Source organism: Leucoraja erinacea, chromosome 2, assembly GCF_028641065.1.
Source record: "Leucoraja erinacea ecotype New England chromosome 2, Leri_hhj_1, whole genome shotgun sequence".
NCBI classification, from domain to species: domain Eukaryota; kingdom Metazoa; phylum Chordata; class Chondrichthyes; order Rajiformes; family Rajidae; genus Leucoraja; species Leucoraja erinaceus.
In genome coordinates, this window is record NC_073378.1 from 133,282,822 (window position 1) to 133,298,494 (window position 15,673).

The 15,673-nt window shown below is 45.5% G+C and overlaps 1 protein-coding gene across 8 annotated transcripts in view; it reads left to right on the top strand.

Moving 5' to 3' along the window:
- LOC129715805 (uncharacterized) overlaps positions 1-15,673 on the top strand; it is an 84,286-nt gene that overhangs the window by 29,885 nt on the left and 38,728 nt on the right. For 3 of the 8 annotated variants that reach the window (XM_055665680.1, XM_055665675.1, XM_055665711.1), the window contains one exon: positions 15,321-15,440. The exons of 3 other annotated variants lie outside the window; for them this stretch is intronic. In XM_055665680.1, coding sequence (XP_055521655.1) covers positions 15,321-15,403 — 83 coding nt within the window. In that variant the 3' untranslated portion in view covers positions 15,404-15,440. The remainder of the gene's footprint in view (positions 1-15,320; positions 15,441-15,673) is intronic. 2 more of the 8 variants (XM_055665687.1, XM_055665693.1) reach the window with 1 other exon arrangement.

Sequence of the window (15,673 nt, forward strand, 5' to 3'; positions counted from 1 at the left end):
TGGCCAATGTGTGCTTTTCTCACCTTCCCACTTCCAAACATCTTGACCAAATATGTCCGTGGTCCGCACTTTCTCACTACTCTTCCAGGTAACCACTTTACCCACTTGCAATGATAGTTTTTCACCTTTACCTTCTGATTCAACTTCTTTCCTTTCCTTCTGTCATGATATGCTTTTTGCTTTCCCGTTTCTCTTCTACTGTCTGAGCCAAGTTTGGTTTCAACGGTGAAAACCTTGTTCGTGGTTTTCTCTTCAAGAACAGTTCAGCTGGCGTTTGACCAGTAGTGGTGTGAGGTGTGTTTCGATATGTAATCAGATAATTAGCCAGCTTGTGAAACAGAGACAACTGTCTTTTCTTTGGATTTGGATCCAGCAGTTGTTTGACTAATGTACGCTTCACAATTTGCACTGTGCGTTCTGCGTATGGAGTGACTCTAGTGTGTTTTACACCAGTCCCTTTCATGAATTGTGCAAACTTGTGAACAGGATTGAGGTCCGTTATCAGACACAATTTTCTCTGGAAATCCATAGGGTGCAAACAATCCTCGCAAAATGTCTATTGTTTTGTTGGATGTCGTTTTGTTCATCGGAAACACCTCAACCCACTTTGAGTGACTATCAATCACAATGAACAATTGTTGTCCATCTAACTCTGCAAGTCCACGTGTAATCTTTGCCACACTCTAGCCGGCCATTTCCATGGCTGTAGCGGTACTGTTGGTGGATTCTTTCCAACTGCTTGACTTGTGCTACACACTTTCACTGTTTGTTCTATGTCCTTATCTAGACCAGGCCACCATAGATAGCTTCTAGCTAGACTCTTTGTTAGACACATTCCCAAATGCTGATCATGAAGATCTCCTAGCAATTTTACTCCGTATCTTTCGGGGATTACAACACTCGCTCCCCACATGACACACCCTTGGTCTACTGAGAGTTCAGTCCTACGTACAAAGAATGGTTTCAGTTTGTTTGGCCATCCATATGTAACATACTCCTGCACTCTTGACAAAAGTCTGTCAGTGCGAGTAGCCTTCCGAAGTCCCCTAATGTGATAGGTAACTCATCTACATGAGAGAAATAAAACCCCTCTCTGTTTGGGGTAACCTCCGATTCCAAAGGTAATCTAGACATGGCATCTAGACATGGCTGTGCTCTGCTGCCTTACGATACTGAATACTGGTATGCAGACAATATCAGTGCCCATCTTTGCATTCTGGCTACTGCCAGAGTTGGTATGTGTGCTTTTGGCTTTAGGATCACTGTCAACAGCTGGTGATCTGTCTCGATTACAAACCTTCTACCATGCAAGTATTTGTGAAAACCTCCTAACACCAAAAATCAATGCTCTATTAGCGCATAATTTCTCTCACTGGCACTGAGTGTTCTCGACGCAAATACTATTGGCCTCTCCTCTCCAATTTCTAGCACCTGAGAGATCACAGCACCAACACTGTATAGTGAACCATCACATGCTAACATCATTGGCTTATTTACAACGTAATAAACAAACATTGTACTCTCTGCAAACTGAGCTTTACATGACTTGAAGCTTGGTCACATTCACGTGTCCACTTCCGTGGTACATCTTTTCTCAAGAGCTCGTTCAAGGGATGTAAACAGGTGGACAGATTTGGCACGAACTTCCCATAATAATGCACTAATCCTAAAAAGGATCGAATCTCAGAGATGTTTTTTTGGGAGTGGGCGCATTCTTGATCGCATCACCTTTACCCTTGATGAGGTGTAGACCATCCTTGTCTATCTTATGACCCAAGTACTCTACCGAGTTCTGAAAGAACTCACATTTTTGTGCCTTCACTCTTACACTGTGTTTCAAGGCGATTGAGTACCACTTCCAAACTTTTTCATCATGTGTCTGCCTGTCAGGGCCTGAGATGAGGATGTCATCCAAGTAAAGGGCCTGTCCCACTTGGCTGTCATTTGCGCGCTATTTACGCAACCTCCAAAAATGTGGTCGTCGCGTTAGTAACAATTTGTACTAACACCATTAAAAAAAAAACTTGCAAACTAATTCTAAAGCTGGGTTTAAACCCTCAATTTGCTATAATGGAATACAATTTTGTGTTTGTTGGGAGTATTTCAGAAAATTTTAAAGTAAATTAATTTTTCCAGCAAACAATAATTTTATCAATGTTTCACTTTGTTTCCCAGACTGGGAAAATCAATTTGGTACTGGACCCCAACAAAGGGACTCTTTGTGATGGATTCTTAGAACAGCTTGTATTGGAGCCTACCAGGGAGAAGGCAATTTTGGATTCAGTGTTATGTAATGAACCTGATTTGATAAAGGACCTCGAGGTTAATGAGCCTTTAGGAGGTAGTGACCATAACATGGTCAGGTTTAATCTACAATTGGAGAGGGAGAAGGGTAGATCGGAGGTGTCAGTGTTACAGTTGAATAAAGGGGACTATGGAGCCATGAGGGAGGAGCTGGCCAAAGTTGACTGGGAAGATACCCTGGCAGGGATGACAGTGGAACAACAATGGCAGGTATTTCTAGGAATAATACAGAAGATGCAGGATCAGTTCATTCCTAGGAGGAAGAAAGATTCCAAGGGGAGTAAGGGGCGACCGTGGCTGACAAGGGACGTCAGGGACAGTATAAAAATAAAAGCGAAGAAGTACAACGTAGCAAAGATGAGCGGGAAGCAAGAGGATTGGGTAATGTTTAAAGAACAACAGAAGATAACTAAAAAGACAATACGGGGAGAGAAGATGAGGTACGAAGGTAAGCTAGCCAAGAATATAAAGGAGGATAGTAAAAGCTTCTTTAGGTATGTGAAGAGGAAAAAATAGTTAAGACCAAAGTTGGACCCTGGAAGACCGAAAAAGGTGAATTTATTATGGGGAACAAGGAAATGGCAGATGAGTTGCACAGGTACTTTGGATCTGTCTTCACTAAGGAGGACCCAAACAATCTCCCTGATGTACTAGTGGCCAGAGGATCTGGGGTGAAAGAGGAACTGAAGGAAATCCACATTAGGCAGGAAATGGTGTTGGATAGACTGATGGGACTGAAGGCTGAAAAATCCCCAGGGCCTGATGGTCTGCATCTCAGGGTACTTAAGGAAGTGGCTCTAGAAATCGTGGATACATTGGTGATCATTTTCCAATGTTCTATAGACTCAGGATCAGTTCCTGTGGATTGGAGGGTAGCTAATGTTATTCCACTTTTTAAGAAAGGCGGGAGAGAGAAAACGGAATTATAGACCAGTTAGCCTGACATCGGTGGTGGGGAAGATGCTGGAGTCAATTATAAAAGTTGAAATAGCCGCACATTTGGATAGCAGTAACAGGATCGGTCCGAGTCAGCATGGATTTACAAAGGGGAAATCATGCTTGACTAATCTTCTGGAATTTTTTGAAGAGAGTCAAGAGTCAAGAGTCAATTTAATTGTCATTTGGACCCCTGGAGGTCCAAACGAAATGCCGTTTCTGCAGCCATACATTACACACAAATAGACCCCAGACACAACATAATTACATTTTACATAAACATCCATCACATAGCTGTGATGGAAGGCCAAAAAAACTTATCTCTCCACTGCACTCTCCCCCCCCCCCCGATGTCAGAGTCAAAGTCAAAGCCCCCGGCTGGCGATGGCGATTGTCCCGCGGCCATTGAAGCCACGCCGGGTGGTGCGAGGTCGCACACCGGGTCTTGGTGTTGGAGCCCCCGGTGTGCGCTCGCAAAGTCCCGCGGCCATTCCAGCCGCGCGGGGCAGTGATGTAGGCCCCGCTCCAGGAGCTCTTCAACCCCGCAACACGGGCGGGGGAAGTCGCCGTTGCAGGAGCCCCGAAAAGCGGTCTCCCTCCAGGGAGCCGCGGGCTCCCGGTGCCGCCGTCCGCAGACCCGCAGTAGCAGCCTCCGACTCAGCAGCAGCAGCGGCAGCAGCAGCAGCAGCAGCAGCAGCAGCAGCGCTCCTCCACCGCTCCACCCGCTCCGGTCTCGGCCAGCTCCGCGACGGCAACGGTGAGTCGGCACCAGAGTCCCCGGCTTCTTCCCGTTGGAGGCCGCTCCTCGTTGCGGCCTCAACGACACCTGAGACCCGACGAGAAAAGGTCGGGTCTCCAGTGCAGGGAGAGATTCAAAAGTTTCCCCCCCCCCCCTCCCCCCCACCCCCATCCCCCCCACACACACACACCCCAACATAAAATAACAAAAACTACATAAAAACACAGACAAAAAATAAAAAAAACGCGGACAGGCTGCAGAGGCCGCTGCTGGCCAGAGCCGCGCCGCCTACCGGATGTCACCCTGTGTAACTAGGATGTAACTAGGAAAATGGACAAGGGAGAGCCAGTGGATGCAGTGTACCTGGACTTTCAGAAAGCATTTGATAAAGTCCCATATAGGAGATTAGTGGGCAAAATTAGGGCACATGGTATTGGGGGTAGAGTGCTGACATGGATAGAAAATTGGTTGGCAGACAAGGAAGCAAAGAGTAGGGATTAACGGGTCCCTTTCAGAATGGCAGGCAGTGACTAGTGGGGTTCCGCAAGGCTCGGTGCTGGGACCGCAGCTATTTATAATATACATCAATGATTTGGATGAAGGGATTCAAAGTAACATTAGCAAATTTGCAGATGACACAAAGCTGGGTGGCAGTGTGAACTGTGAGGAGGATGCTATGAGAATGCAGGGTGACTTGGACAAGTTGGGTGAGTGGGCAGATTCATGGCTGATAAAGTTTAATGTGGATAAATGTGAGGTTGTCCACATCGGTAGCAAAAACAGGAAGGCTATCTAAATGGCGTTAATTTGGGAAAAGGGGAAGTATAACGGGACCTGGGGGTTCTTGTTCATCAGTCTATGAAAGTAAGCATGCAGATACAGCAGGCAGTGAAGAAAGCAAATGGCATGTTGGCATTATAACATGAGTCGAATATAGGAACAAAGAGGTCCTTCTGCAGTTGTACAGAGCCCTAGTGAGATCACACCTGGAGTATTGTGTGCAGTTTTGGTCCCCTAATTTGAGGAAGGACATTCTTGCTATTGAGGGAGTGCAGCATAGGTTTACAAGGTTAATTCCCGGGATGGCAGGACTGTCCAAATGCTGAGAGAATGGAGCGGCTTGGCTTGTACGCTCTGGAGTTTCGAAGGATGAGAGGGTATCTCATTGAAACATATAAGATTGTTAAGAGTTTGGACATGCTAGAGGCAGGAAACATGTTCCCGATGTTGGAGGAGTCCAGGGGCCACAGTTTAAGAATAAGGAGTAAGCCATTTAGATCGGAGACAAGGAAACACTTTTTCTCACAGAGAGTTGTGAGTCTGTGGAATTCTTTGCCTCTGGATGCTTTTAAGAGAGAGCTGGTAAGGGCTATTAAAAATAGCAGAGTCAGGGGATATGGAGAGAAGGCAGGGACGGGGAACTGATTGTGGATGATCAGGCATGATCACATTAAATGGCGGTGCTGGCTCGAAGGGCCGAATGGCCTACTCCTGCACCTATTGTCTATTAATAAATGATGCCAATACGCTGACTAATGCTACTTGCAGAGCAGATAAAATATTTGAAGGCGCATGATGACAGGTGATGATGCACGTGACCGTCGCACAACTGTTGCGTGTCATTCACTATCGGCCTTTATCCCACCACACCTTCAATTCCCTCTAGAATTTGTGTCATTACCCTTTGAAAAAATCTTGGGGCTGGTGATATACTAAATGGGAGTCTATTGAACTGAAATAATCCCAAATGCGTGTTGATAGTCAACTTGGATTTAGATTTGTTATCTACATCGAACTGCAAGTAGGTATTTGTCGTCCATTTTTGTGAAGACTTGGCCGTCTGTGAGGGTGCTAAACAAATCCTCTGCCGTGTAGGGTATCTGGCAATGCACTGGTGTCGCATCCTGCTTTATGCTTACTTTCACCTTGTACCCCTTGATTGGCTCTCCCTGGTTGCTGAACACCTTCGGATGTTGCTCGATTACGTCCTCCGGACACTTGAATTCTTCGCAAATGAGGAATATCTCCTTCCTGTTGAGCTTCAAGATCTGCAACCAATTGTTACCTAGCAACACAGGCTTATCCCCTTTACAACTACAGGAGACAACTCTGCCTATTGCTCCTTATACCTAACTGGTACCTGTACGCATCCTAACACTGGAATCTTCTCTCCAGAGTAACCACGTGGCTGGATTTGTTTTGCTTTCAAAGGAATTTGACTCAGCTTCTCCCGATACACAGATTATGGAATCACGATCACAGATGCTGCTGTGTCGACTTCCATGCTAACATGAGCTCCATTCAACTGGACTTGCATGGACACATTCTTTGTCTTCCGGTTTGCTAGCTCATTGCTGCAGATGGTGTGCATGTCGAGAAGCTCTTCCTCTGCCTGCAGTTGATCCACAGAATGAAGATGCTTACTTGTTGTTGAACCTTTTCTCTGCTTAGCCTTGCGACAAGCCTTCGCTAGATTTCACAAGTAACACTCCACCTTGAAGAACGGACAAGACTGTGCTATATGTGAGCCCAAATAGTGACAGCATGACTTTGCAGTAGTCTTGCTACCCTTCCCTGGATAATGATTCTCTGACGTATTTGTCGACTTATCTGTCTTTGGTTTGCGGGACTGCAGCTTGTTCAACTCTTTCGCTGGTTGTCCAGAAGTTGTCCTGACCTCTAGAACCCCTCTCTGCCATATCCATTGACAAAGCAGTTTTACAAACTGTTTCAAATGTCAGGTCCTACGCCGTCATCAGCTTACTTCGGATCCTCTCACTTCTTAGTCCACACGAAACGGTCTCTTAACGCCTGATCTTGGAAATGTTCAAAATTAGAATGAATTGATAACCTCTTGAGTGCCACTATAAAATGACAAATGTCCTCCACTGGAAGTTGGCATCTCGTTCCAAATCGATAGCTTTCAGCTATTTCTAAGGGCTTAGGGCTTGTTGGCTGGAGCTAACAAATTCTTTACCGTATCATAAACAACGGGACCCATTTCAGTGAGAAAAATTGTTCTTTTCCTAGCTTGAGTCTTTCATTCAAACGCCTTGATTCCACATCAGAAGCTTCTACTTCAGTAATGTTATTCGCAGGAAAAAACATCTCTAAACGTTCGATGTACGCACTGAACTTTTCCCGGCTTTGCTGGAACTCACCCAATTGTCCAATGTACCTGGGGGGCATCGCCATTTTGGAATTCTGGATCTCACAGAATTCAAACTTTGTGACCGGATTTTCAGCTCTCCGTGACACCGAAAGATATACAACCTTCTCCGTGCCTCTGTAGAATTCCTTATCTACACGAACAAATAAAGCTGGGGAATCCGCGATCCCATCCTTGTCGCCATTTTGTGATATCTTATGCTCAGACACAGAATACGAGTTGACTCACTGGTGACCGGAACTCGACTGCACAGTGTACTGTGGTTTATTCAACAGTTTACAATCCTCCGACCAAAGATGGCGCTATCACATCCAGGAATGAAAGAGGCTAAACAGAATGGTAGAGACTAGCTGGTCCATCACAGATATCTGACCACCCCACAATCAAAGGAGGCACGGTCTCAAAAAGGCAGCCAATATCATCAAAGCCTGGCATCACCCTGGCCAATCTGTGTGCAATTTGGGTCTCCAAATCTGAGGATGGACATTCTTGCTATTGAGAGATTGCAGCGTAGGTTCACGAGGTTAATTCCAGGGATGGCGGGACTGTCAAAAGTTGAAACAATGGAGCGACTGGGCTTGTATACACTGGACTTTAGAAGGATGAGAGGGTATCTTATTAAAACATATAAGATTATTAACGGATTGGATACGCTAGAGGCAAGGAAATTGTTCCTGATGTTGGGGGAGTCCAGAACCAAGGGCCACAGTTTAAGAATATGGGGTAGGCCATTTAGAGCGGCGATGAGGAAAGACGTATTCACCCAGAGAGTTATGAATCTGTGGAATTCTCTGCCTCAGAAGGCCATGGAGGCCAATTCTCTGGATGCTTTCAAGAGACAGTTAGATAGAGCTCTTAAAGATAGCGAAGTCAAGGGATATGGAGAAGAGGCAGAAACGGGGTACTGATTGTGGATGAATGGCGGTGCTGGCACGAATGGCTGAATAGCCTACTCCTGCACCTATTGTCTATTGTCCATTGTCTATTGTCTATTGTCTCATTTTGCTGCTAAAATGGGGAAGACAATATAGGATCCTGTAAACTATGATGGTGTTGTTATCAATCTGTAGTCGGACATGCAGGTGATGCATTTCTGAACAGTATGCTCTTAGCTCATAGAACGCACCTAACATTTCTAAGTAGTTTATGCCAAGTGTCTGAAGTAAAGATGCCTCTTGTGCATCCCATCTACCTCCACACTGGAGATGGAATTAGTAGCATCCCAACCGTGAATACTGGCATCAGTTTGTAGCACCACTGAAGGGTTGCTGACAATGATAGGGCTGGAACAATGTCGAATGTTTTCCCTCCACCATTGTAATTCCGAAATTGCTTTGGTTGGTAGCTTCATTGGCCTATTGAAATGACCAGTATTGACTTTGAGTGCTTGCATCTTTGCCCTTTGTAAATTTTGGTAATGCAAAGGTCCAAACTGTGTGGTTGGAAAAGCAGCCACAATTTTGCCAATTACCCTTGCTACCAGTCGAATAGATGGTTCACTGATGTCAATGCGGTCGTTGCAGGCTTCAGTTAAGTCTGCTGCTTTGTCCTTAGGTAAAGTCACCGACATGTGAACTGAATCAATGGTGAACCCCAAGTAATCCATAGTAGTGGAAGGCGTCAGCTTAGATTTAACTGGATGGATGATGAACCCCAGTTTTTCAAACAATTGTTTGGTGGCTGATACAGCTGATTTTGCTGAATCCAAAGTTTTCCCCACAATTGATATGTCATCTAGGTAAGTCATGGCCATATGTTTCTGTTTCCGAAGAAACGCTAGGGCTGGTTTCAAAATTTTGGTAAATAGTCTGGGGGCAGATGTTAGTCCATTAGGCAGTGCTCTATACTGTCAGGGCTGCACCATCTAGTTAAATTTTAAATATCGCCTATGATCCTTCCGTATAGGCACCAAAAAGTATGCATCTTTTAAATCGATGCAAGCCATGAAGTAGCCTTTGGAAATCAATTGTTTGGCAGTAACAAAGGTTTCCATTTTGAAATGAATATACTGCACAAATGTATTCAGTTTGGTCAAATCTATGATGATGAGGCAACCACTATCTTTTTTATTTTTTGTAAAGATATTTGACACGAATTCCAGAGAGTCGTGTTGGGTTCTCTTAATTACCCCTTTAGCATATAGCCTCTCCAGCTCAGCGTGTGCTCCCAATTTTGTGTTGTCGTGAAAGCACGAACGTTCGGTTCGGCATATGCTGAACCGGAGGATGGTTTTTGTGCACAAATTCGATTGTATATCCCTGAATACTATGCAGGATATAAGTGTCAGTAGTTATAGCAAGGTCTATTCTTTGACTGGTTAGCACGCAACAAAAAGCTTTTCACTGTACCCCAGTACACGTGACAAGAAACTAAACTCAACTAAATTAAATGCTCTTGATTTTTGGCTCATGACATTCGTTTCTTAAAGGTGCACGTACACTCATACACAAAACACATCTTCTTGAAAGCAAACCCATTCAAACCATCAGCTATTCATAGGCATAAAATGACATGGTTAACTGCTTGCATCAATATCCATTGTAAATCTAACTAACCATAAAATTACAGTTGCGTTGTTCACTGGACTCTGCAGTGCAGGCTACACTTGACATCTTTGAAACATCTACTCCAGGCACCAATACTTCCAATGGAACACTTTTCCAGAGCATAGACACAAAAAGCTGGAGTAACTGCCTCAGAGGGCGGTGGAGGCCAGTTTTCTGGACACTTTCAAGAGAGAGCTAGATAGGGCTCTTAAAGATAGGGGGATATGGGGAGAAGGCAGGAACGGGGTACTGATTGGAGGTGATCAGCCATGATCACATTGAATGGCTGTGCTGAATCTCTAAACTAAACTAAACTAAACTAATCTAAAGCAAACTAAACTAAAATGGAAGTCAATGTTTCGGGTCGAGACCTTGCTCCTAGCCCACTGAGTTCCATCAGCAGTCATTGAATAACTGTTTCAAAGTACCAGCATTGGCGCTATGGGCCAAATGGCCTGCTTTGTGCTGTACATCATCCACAAGGAATTGCACTGTACAGCAATCATTGTATCAACAAATTCATTTGCAGAGTCAATTTACTGCAGGGCTAATTTGATGTTCATTGCCAGGATAAAGTGGGTCAGAGACTTGGAGAAGGTGCTAATTGTGACATGGAGGAAAAGCAGAAATCGTTTAACTTTAACTTGCAGCGATGGAAAACATGCCACTTCCTTGGAGAGATAGTGTGAAGTCAAAAACAAGATGGGTGATCGCTGATCGGCGCGGACTCGGTGGGCCGAAATGGCTCTTTAGACACTGTGTCTCTAAAGTCAGTAAAATCTAAAGTCAACTGCTGTTCAACAGATTAGATTCTAAAGATCCCAGGGGTTTGTGGGTGAGGGTCATTTGAAGAGGAGCAGGGGACAGGGGACTTCTCCCTGATCTGAAGAAGGGTTTTGGCCCAAAACGTTGCCTATTTCCTTCGCTCCATAGATGCTGCTGCACCCGCTGAGTTTCTCCAGCACTTTTGTCTACCTTCGATTTTCCAGCATCTGCAGTTCCTTCTTAAAGACTTCTCCCTGGTATCATGGCCAATATGTATTCTTCAGCTGACATCAAATTCAAGTTCAAATTACATTTATTGCCTCATACACCGAAAGGTGCAGTGAAATTTGAGTTATCATGCAGCCACACAAATAATATAAACACAACACTATAGAATTTAACATAAAACATAAAACATCCCCCAGAGCGGAATCAACGTTTTCCACATTGAGGGAAGGCAACAAAGTCCAGTCCTCTTCCTCTTGTTCACCCGTGGCCGGGGCCATAGCCTGTGGAATTCTCTGCCTCAGAGGGCGGTGGAGGCAGGTTCTCTGGATGCTTTCAAGAGAGAGCTAGATAGGGCTCTTAAAAATAGCGGAGTCAGGGGATATAGTCAATACTTGGTGCTAGTTTGTGTTATAATGGCTGTCCAGTCTGCTCTGGTAATGCAAATTTGGACACCATCTCCAGCAGGTTTTCTTGTTCTTGCACCCCCTGCACACTAGTTGATTCTTCAGCAAACCCCTCTTCAGAGCCAGCCCAGAATTGGCTCCTAGTGCTCCCCTCTGTCGAGGGAGATGCACCATGCAGCCCTGGATAAGGTGCTGCCATGGGTATATTATAAGATCCATGGTGAATTTCTGAGCCGAACGTGCTGCCAAATTAAACAAATCCCATCCACCGGTACATTTTCCATGTCCTCCAAACCCCTCCAATATCCATGTACCTATCCAAAAGCCTCTTAGATGCCACTATCATATCTACTTCCATCACCACCCCTGGCAGTAGTTTCCAGGCACCTACCGGTGGAAATATGTAGGAAGTAACTGCAGACGCTGGTTTAAACCTAAGATAGACACAAAATGCTGGAGTAACTCAACGGGACAGGCAGCACCTCTATAGAGATGGAATGGATAACATTTTGGGTTGAGACCCTTCTTCAGTCTGATGTCAGGGGAGAGAGAGAGATACATGGATAAGGAAATTTAAAGTGTGAAAACAGGACATAGGGGCTGGAGATCAAGGAAAATGTAGAATAGATCATTATTACTAGTGTTTAAGAAGGAACTGCAGATGCTGGAAAATCGAAGGTACAACAAAATGCTGGAGAAACTCAGCGGGTGCAGCAGCATCTATGGGTGCAGCAGGAAATAGGCAAAGAAAATGAAGTTTCGGGCTAAAATCCTTCTTCAGACTGATGGGGGTGGGGGTGGGAGGCGGAGAGAAGAAAGGAACAAGGAAGAGGAGGAGCCAGAGGGCTGAGGGAGAGGTAGGAAGGGGAGGAGATAGCAAGGGTTAACAGAATTGTGAGAATTCAATGTTCATGCCCCCAGGATGCAGACTCCCCAAGCGGAATACGAGGTGCTGTTCCTCCAATTTCCGGTGTTGCTCACTCTGGCCGTGGAGGAGGCCCAGGACAGAGAAGTCAGATACGGAATGGGAGAGGGAGTTGAAGTGCTGAGCCACATGGGAGGTCAGGTTGGTTAATGCAGACCGAGCGGAGGTGTTTGGCGAAACGATCGCCAAACCTACGCTTGGTCTCACCGATATAGATCAGCTGACATCTAGAGCAGCGGATGCAATAGATGAAGTTTGAGGAGGTGCAGGTGAACCTCTGTCGCACCTGGAATGACTGCTTGGGTCCTTGAATGGAGTCGAGGGGGGAGGTAAAGCGACAAGTGTAGCATCTCTTGCGGTTGCAAGGGGTGGTGAAATCCTTCGCTCCATAGATGCTGCTGCACCCGCTGAGTTTCTCCAGCATTTTTTTGTACCTATAGATCATTGTTAGCTGGGAGAAGGTAACAAACAGAGATAAAATGTAGTCGGAGGCAGTCAGACTGGTCGGAGAACTGGGAAGGGGGAGGGATGGAGAGAGTGGAAAAGCAAGGATTACTTGAAGTTAGTGAAGTCAATGTTCATACCGCTGGGGGTGTAAGCTGCCCAAACAAAATATGATGTACCGTTCCTCCAATTTGTGCTGGGCCTCACCCTGACAATGGAGGAGGCCCAGGACAGAAAGGTCAGTGTAGGAATGGGAGTGGGAGATAAAGTGTTTAGCAACCGTGAGATCAGGTAGGGCACCACTGCTGCAGACCTTCGCCACCTCCCCGGCCGTCCACTGACCAGGGCTACCGAAGCTTGGTCTGCTGATCCATATCTTTACCCCAGCAACCGGGGGCCTCCACCAGCAACTCCACCAACCCTCACCTTTCCATCGCCCCACCAGCGGGCCAGAGCCGTTGCCTCTCCTTTTTTGTCTGCTGTATCTACTTGTGAATCCACTCTCAATGAACTATGATCCTGCACACATAGAGCACTCTGCTCAATAACACTCCTACTTGCCTAACTGATGAAGTTAGGTGCATTTTTTGATAACCATCTTTGCTATCTATAATACCACCCACATTAGTATGATCTGTGAACTTACAGATCACGACCTTCGACATACTTATCCAAATTGGTGATATAAACCACAAACAGCAATGGGGACAACATTGATCCCTGTAGCATATCACTAGTCACAGGCATCCAGTTCAAAAAAACATTTCCACTATTGTCTTTTTTCCTTCCATGAAGCCAATTCTGTATCCAGTTGGCTCGCTCTCCCTGGATCCCATGCGATCTAACCATCTAGAGCAGCCTACCATGCTGATCCTTATCAAATACCTTGCAGATGTCCATATAGAGAATGTTTATAGCTTTGCCCGTATCATCCTTTTTGGTTACCTCTTCAAAACACTCAATTGGATTCATAAGACAGACTCCCACATACAAAATCATGCTGACAATCCCTAATTAGCTCCCATCTATCCAAACGCATATGTATCTTATTCCTCAGAAGACTCTCCAGTAACTTGCCTACCACAGATTTTGAGCTAACTGGTCTACTGTTTCCAGAATTCTGGTAGCCCTTAAATACACACACAATGTTAGCCACCTGGCATCGCATCCATGTCTAATGATGATTCATAAATCTCAGCCAGGGTTTTTGCAATTTCTTCACTATAGTGTCCTCAGATATATCTGATCAGGCATGGGAGATGTATCTACCTTCTTACACCTTAGGATGTTCAACACCTGCTCGACTGAAATACAGACTGTCCTCAAGTCATTGACCTTAACTGTCCCAAGTTCCACAGTCTTCATGTCTTTCCCTATGGTAAAAACAGAGGGGAAATACTCATTGAGGACCTTGCCCATCTCCTGCGGCTCCACGCACAGATGGCTGCTTTGGTTTCTGAGGGACCCTATTCTCTCTCAAATTGCCCAGTTTCCCTTAATGTACCTAAAATATCTTTGGATTTTCCTTAAAGGGCCTGTCCCACTTAGGCGACTTTTTTAGGCCACTGGCCGCGACTGTCATAGCTGTAGCAGGTCGCCAAAACAACACCGACTGGACCCCCCTACGACAATGTCTACGACAGCTACAACAACCCACCACGTAGTCAACCTCATGCTATGGCAAGCTACCGACAACCGGCAACCCATTAAGACTTCCACCTATGACCATACCTATGACAACACACGACCACACAGGCAACAACCTACGACAACCAAAGTCAACCCGAGACAAGCTACAACAAGCCACGACCCTGTCAGTGACAACTGAAGACAGCTGATGACAATTCAGTCGCCGGTAAGTGTCGGCGGTTGACGTAGGTTGAAGTAGGTAGTCGCCAATGGAATTCACCAAAGTCAGCACCGGCGACAACCTACATCACCTGCCGACAACCTATGACAGCACCTACATCAAGAGAAGTCAAGCTATGCTCATTGGCGTCAACGCACTGTTGCCGACTGTCGCCAATTTTTTTTTTTAACAAGTTGAAAATCCAGCGGCAACCAGAAAGACGTAATGACTCTTTGGGCGACTGAGGAGACTACTCACGACAATGTGGCAACAGCCTAGTTGCCTGTAGTTGCCTAAAAATAGCCTAAGTGGGACAGGCCCTTAATATTGCCTGCCAGTGCTATCTCCAGCTCCTTATTGCCCTACTGATTTCTTCTTAGGTATACTTCTGAGTTCCTGAAACTGATACACTTGATCCCAGCTACCTATACCTGCCTCATACTCCCTTTTTCTCTTGTCAGCTGAGTTTCCTTACTCCCACCTACCTTGCCCTTCACTCTTGTCATCACACTTTTTAAAGCATCCCACTTTCCGTACATCACTTTGCCCACAAGCAACCTACTCCATATCAACTTGGCAAGTTCCTGTCTATTATTATCAAAGTTGGTCTTGCCCATTTCAGAATTTTAACGTATGACTACCCTATCTTTCTCCATAACTATATTAAAGCTGGATGAACCATCAGTAATGTTTGAGTTACTGCCGTGACATTCTCTTTAATCAATAAAGCAACACCTCATCCTCTTTCATCCCCACCTCTATCTCTCCTGCAGCACCTACACCTTGGAACATTAAGTTTCCAGTCCTATCCCTCTCCTCAGCCAGGTTTCCGTAATGCCTACATCATCCGAGTCGCACGTACCTATCCACATCCTCATCTGCCTTACCTGAAAGGTTTCTTTCATTAAAATAAATGCAATTCAATCCAACAATCCTTCCTTGATCCCTCCCATACGCTTGCCTATTCTGCCCACTGAACTTTATTTTGTAACCTTCCATTCCAACTTCCAGCCTCCAACCTGCCTCAGCCCTGCATTGGATCCTGCCCCGCTGCCAATCGAGCATCTGGAACAAGCAACCAGTGGAAGTGGTAGAGGCAGGTATGATTACGGCTACGAGACCCTTGGACAGGTACATGTATATGAAGGACTTGGGGATATTGGAAAAGAAAGGTGAATGGGACTAAGTTATGCAACTTAATCTGCAAGTTGCGCTGAAAGGACCTGTTTCCTTCTTATACAACACTAAATCTCTAATAATTACTAGACTAAATGGGTCCCCTTTTGGGGGGGGGGGGGGGGGCGGGCTTTCTGGAGCGCTGCTATGGGTGTTGTGGACTGAAGGGACTGGTCTCCAGAGGGCTA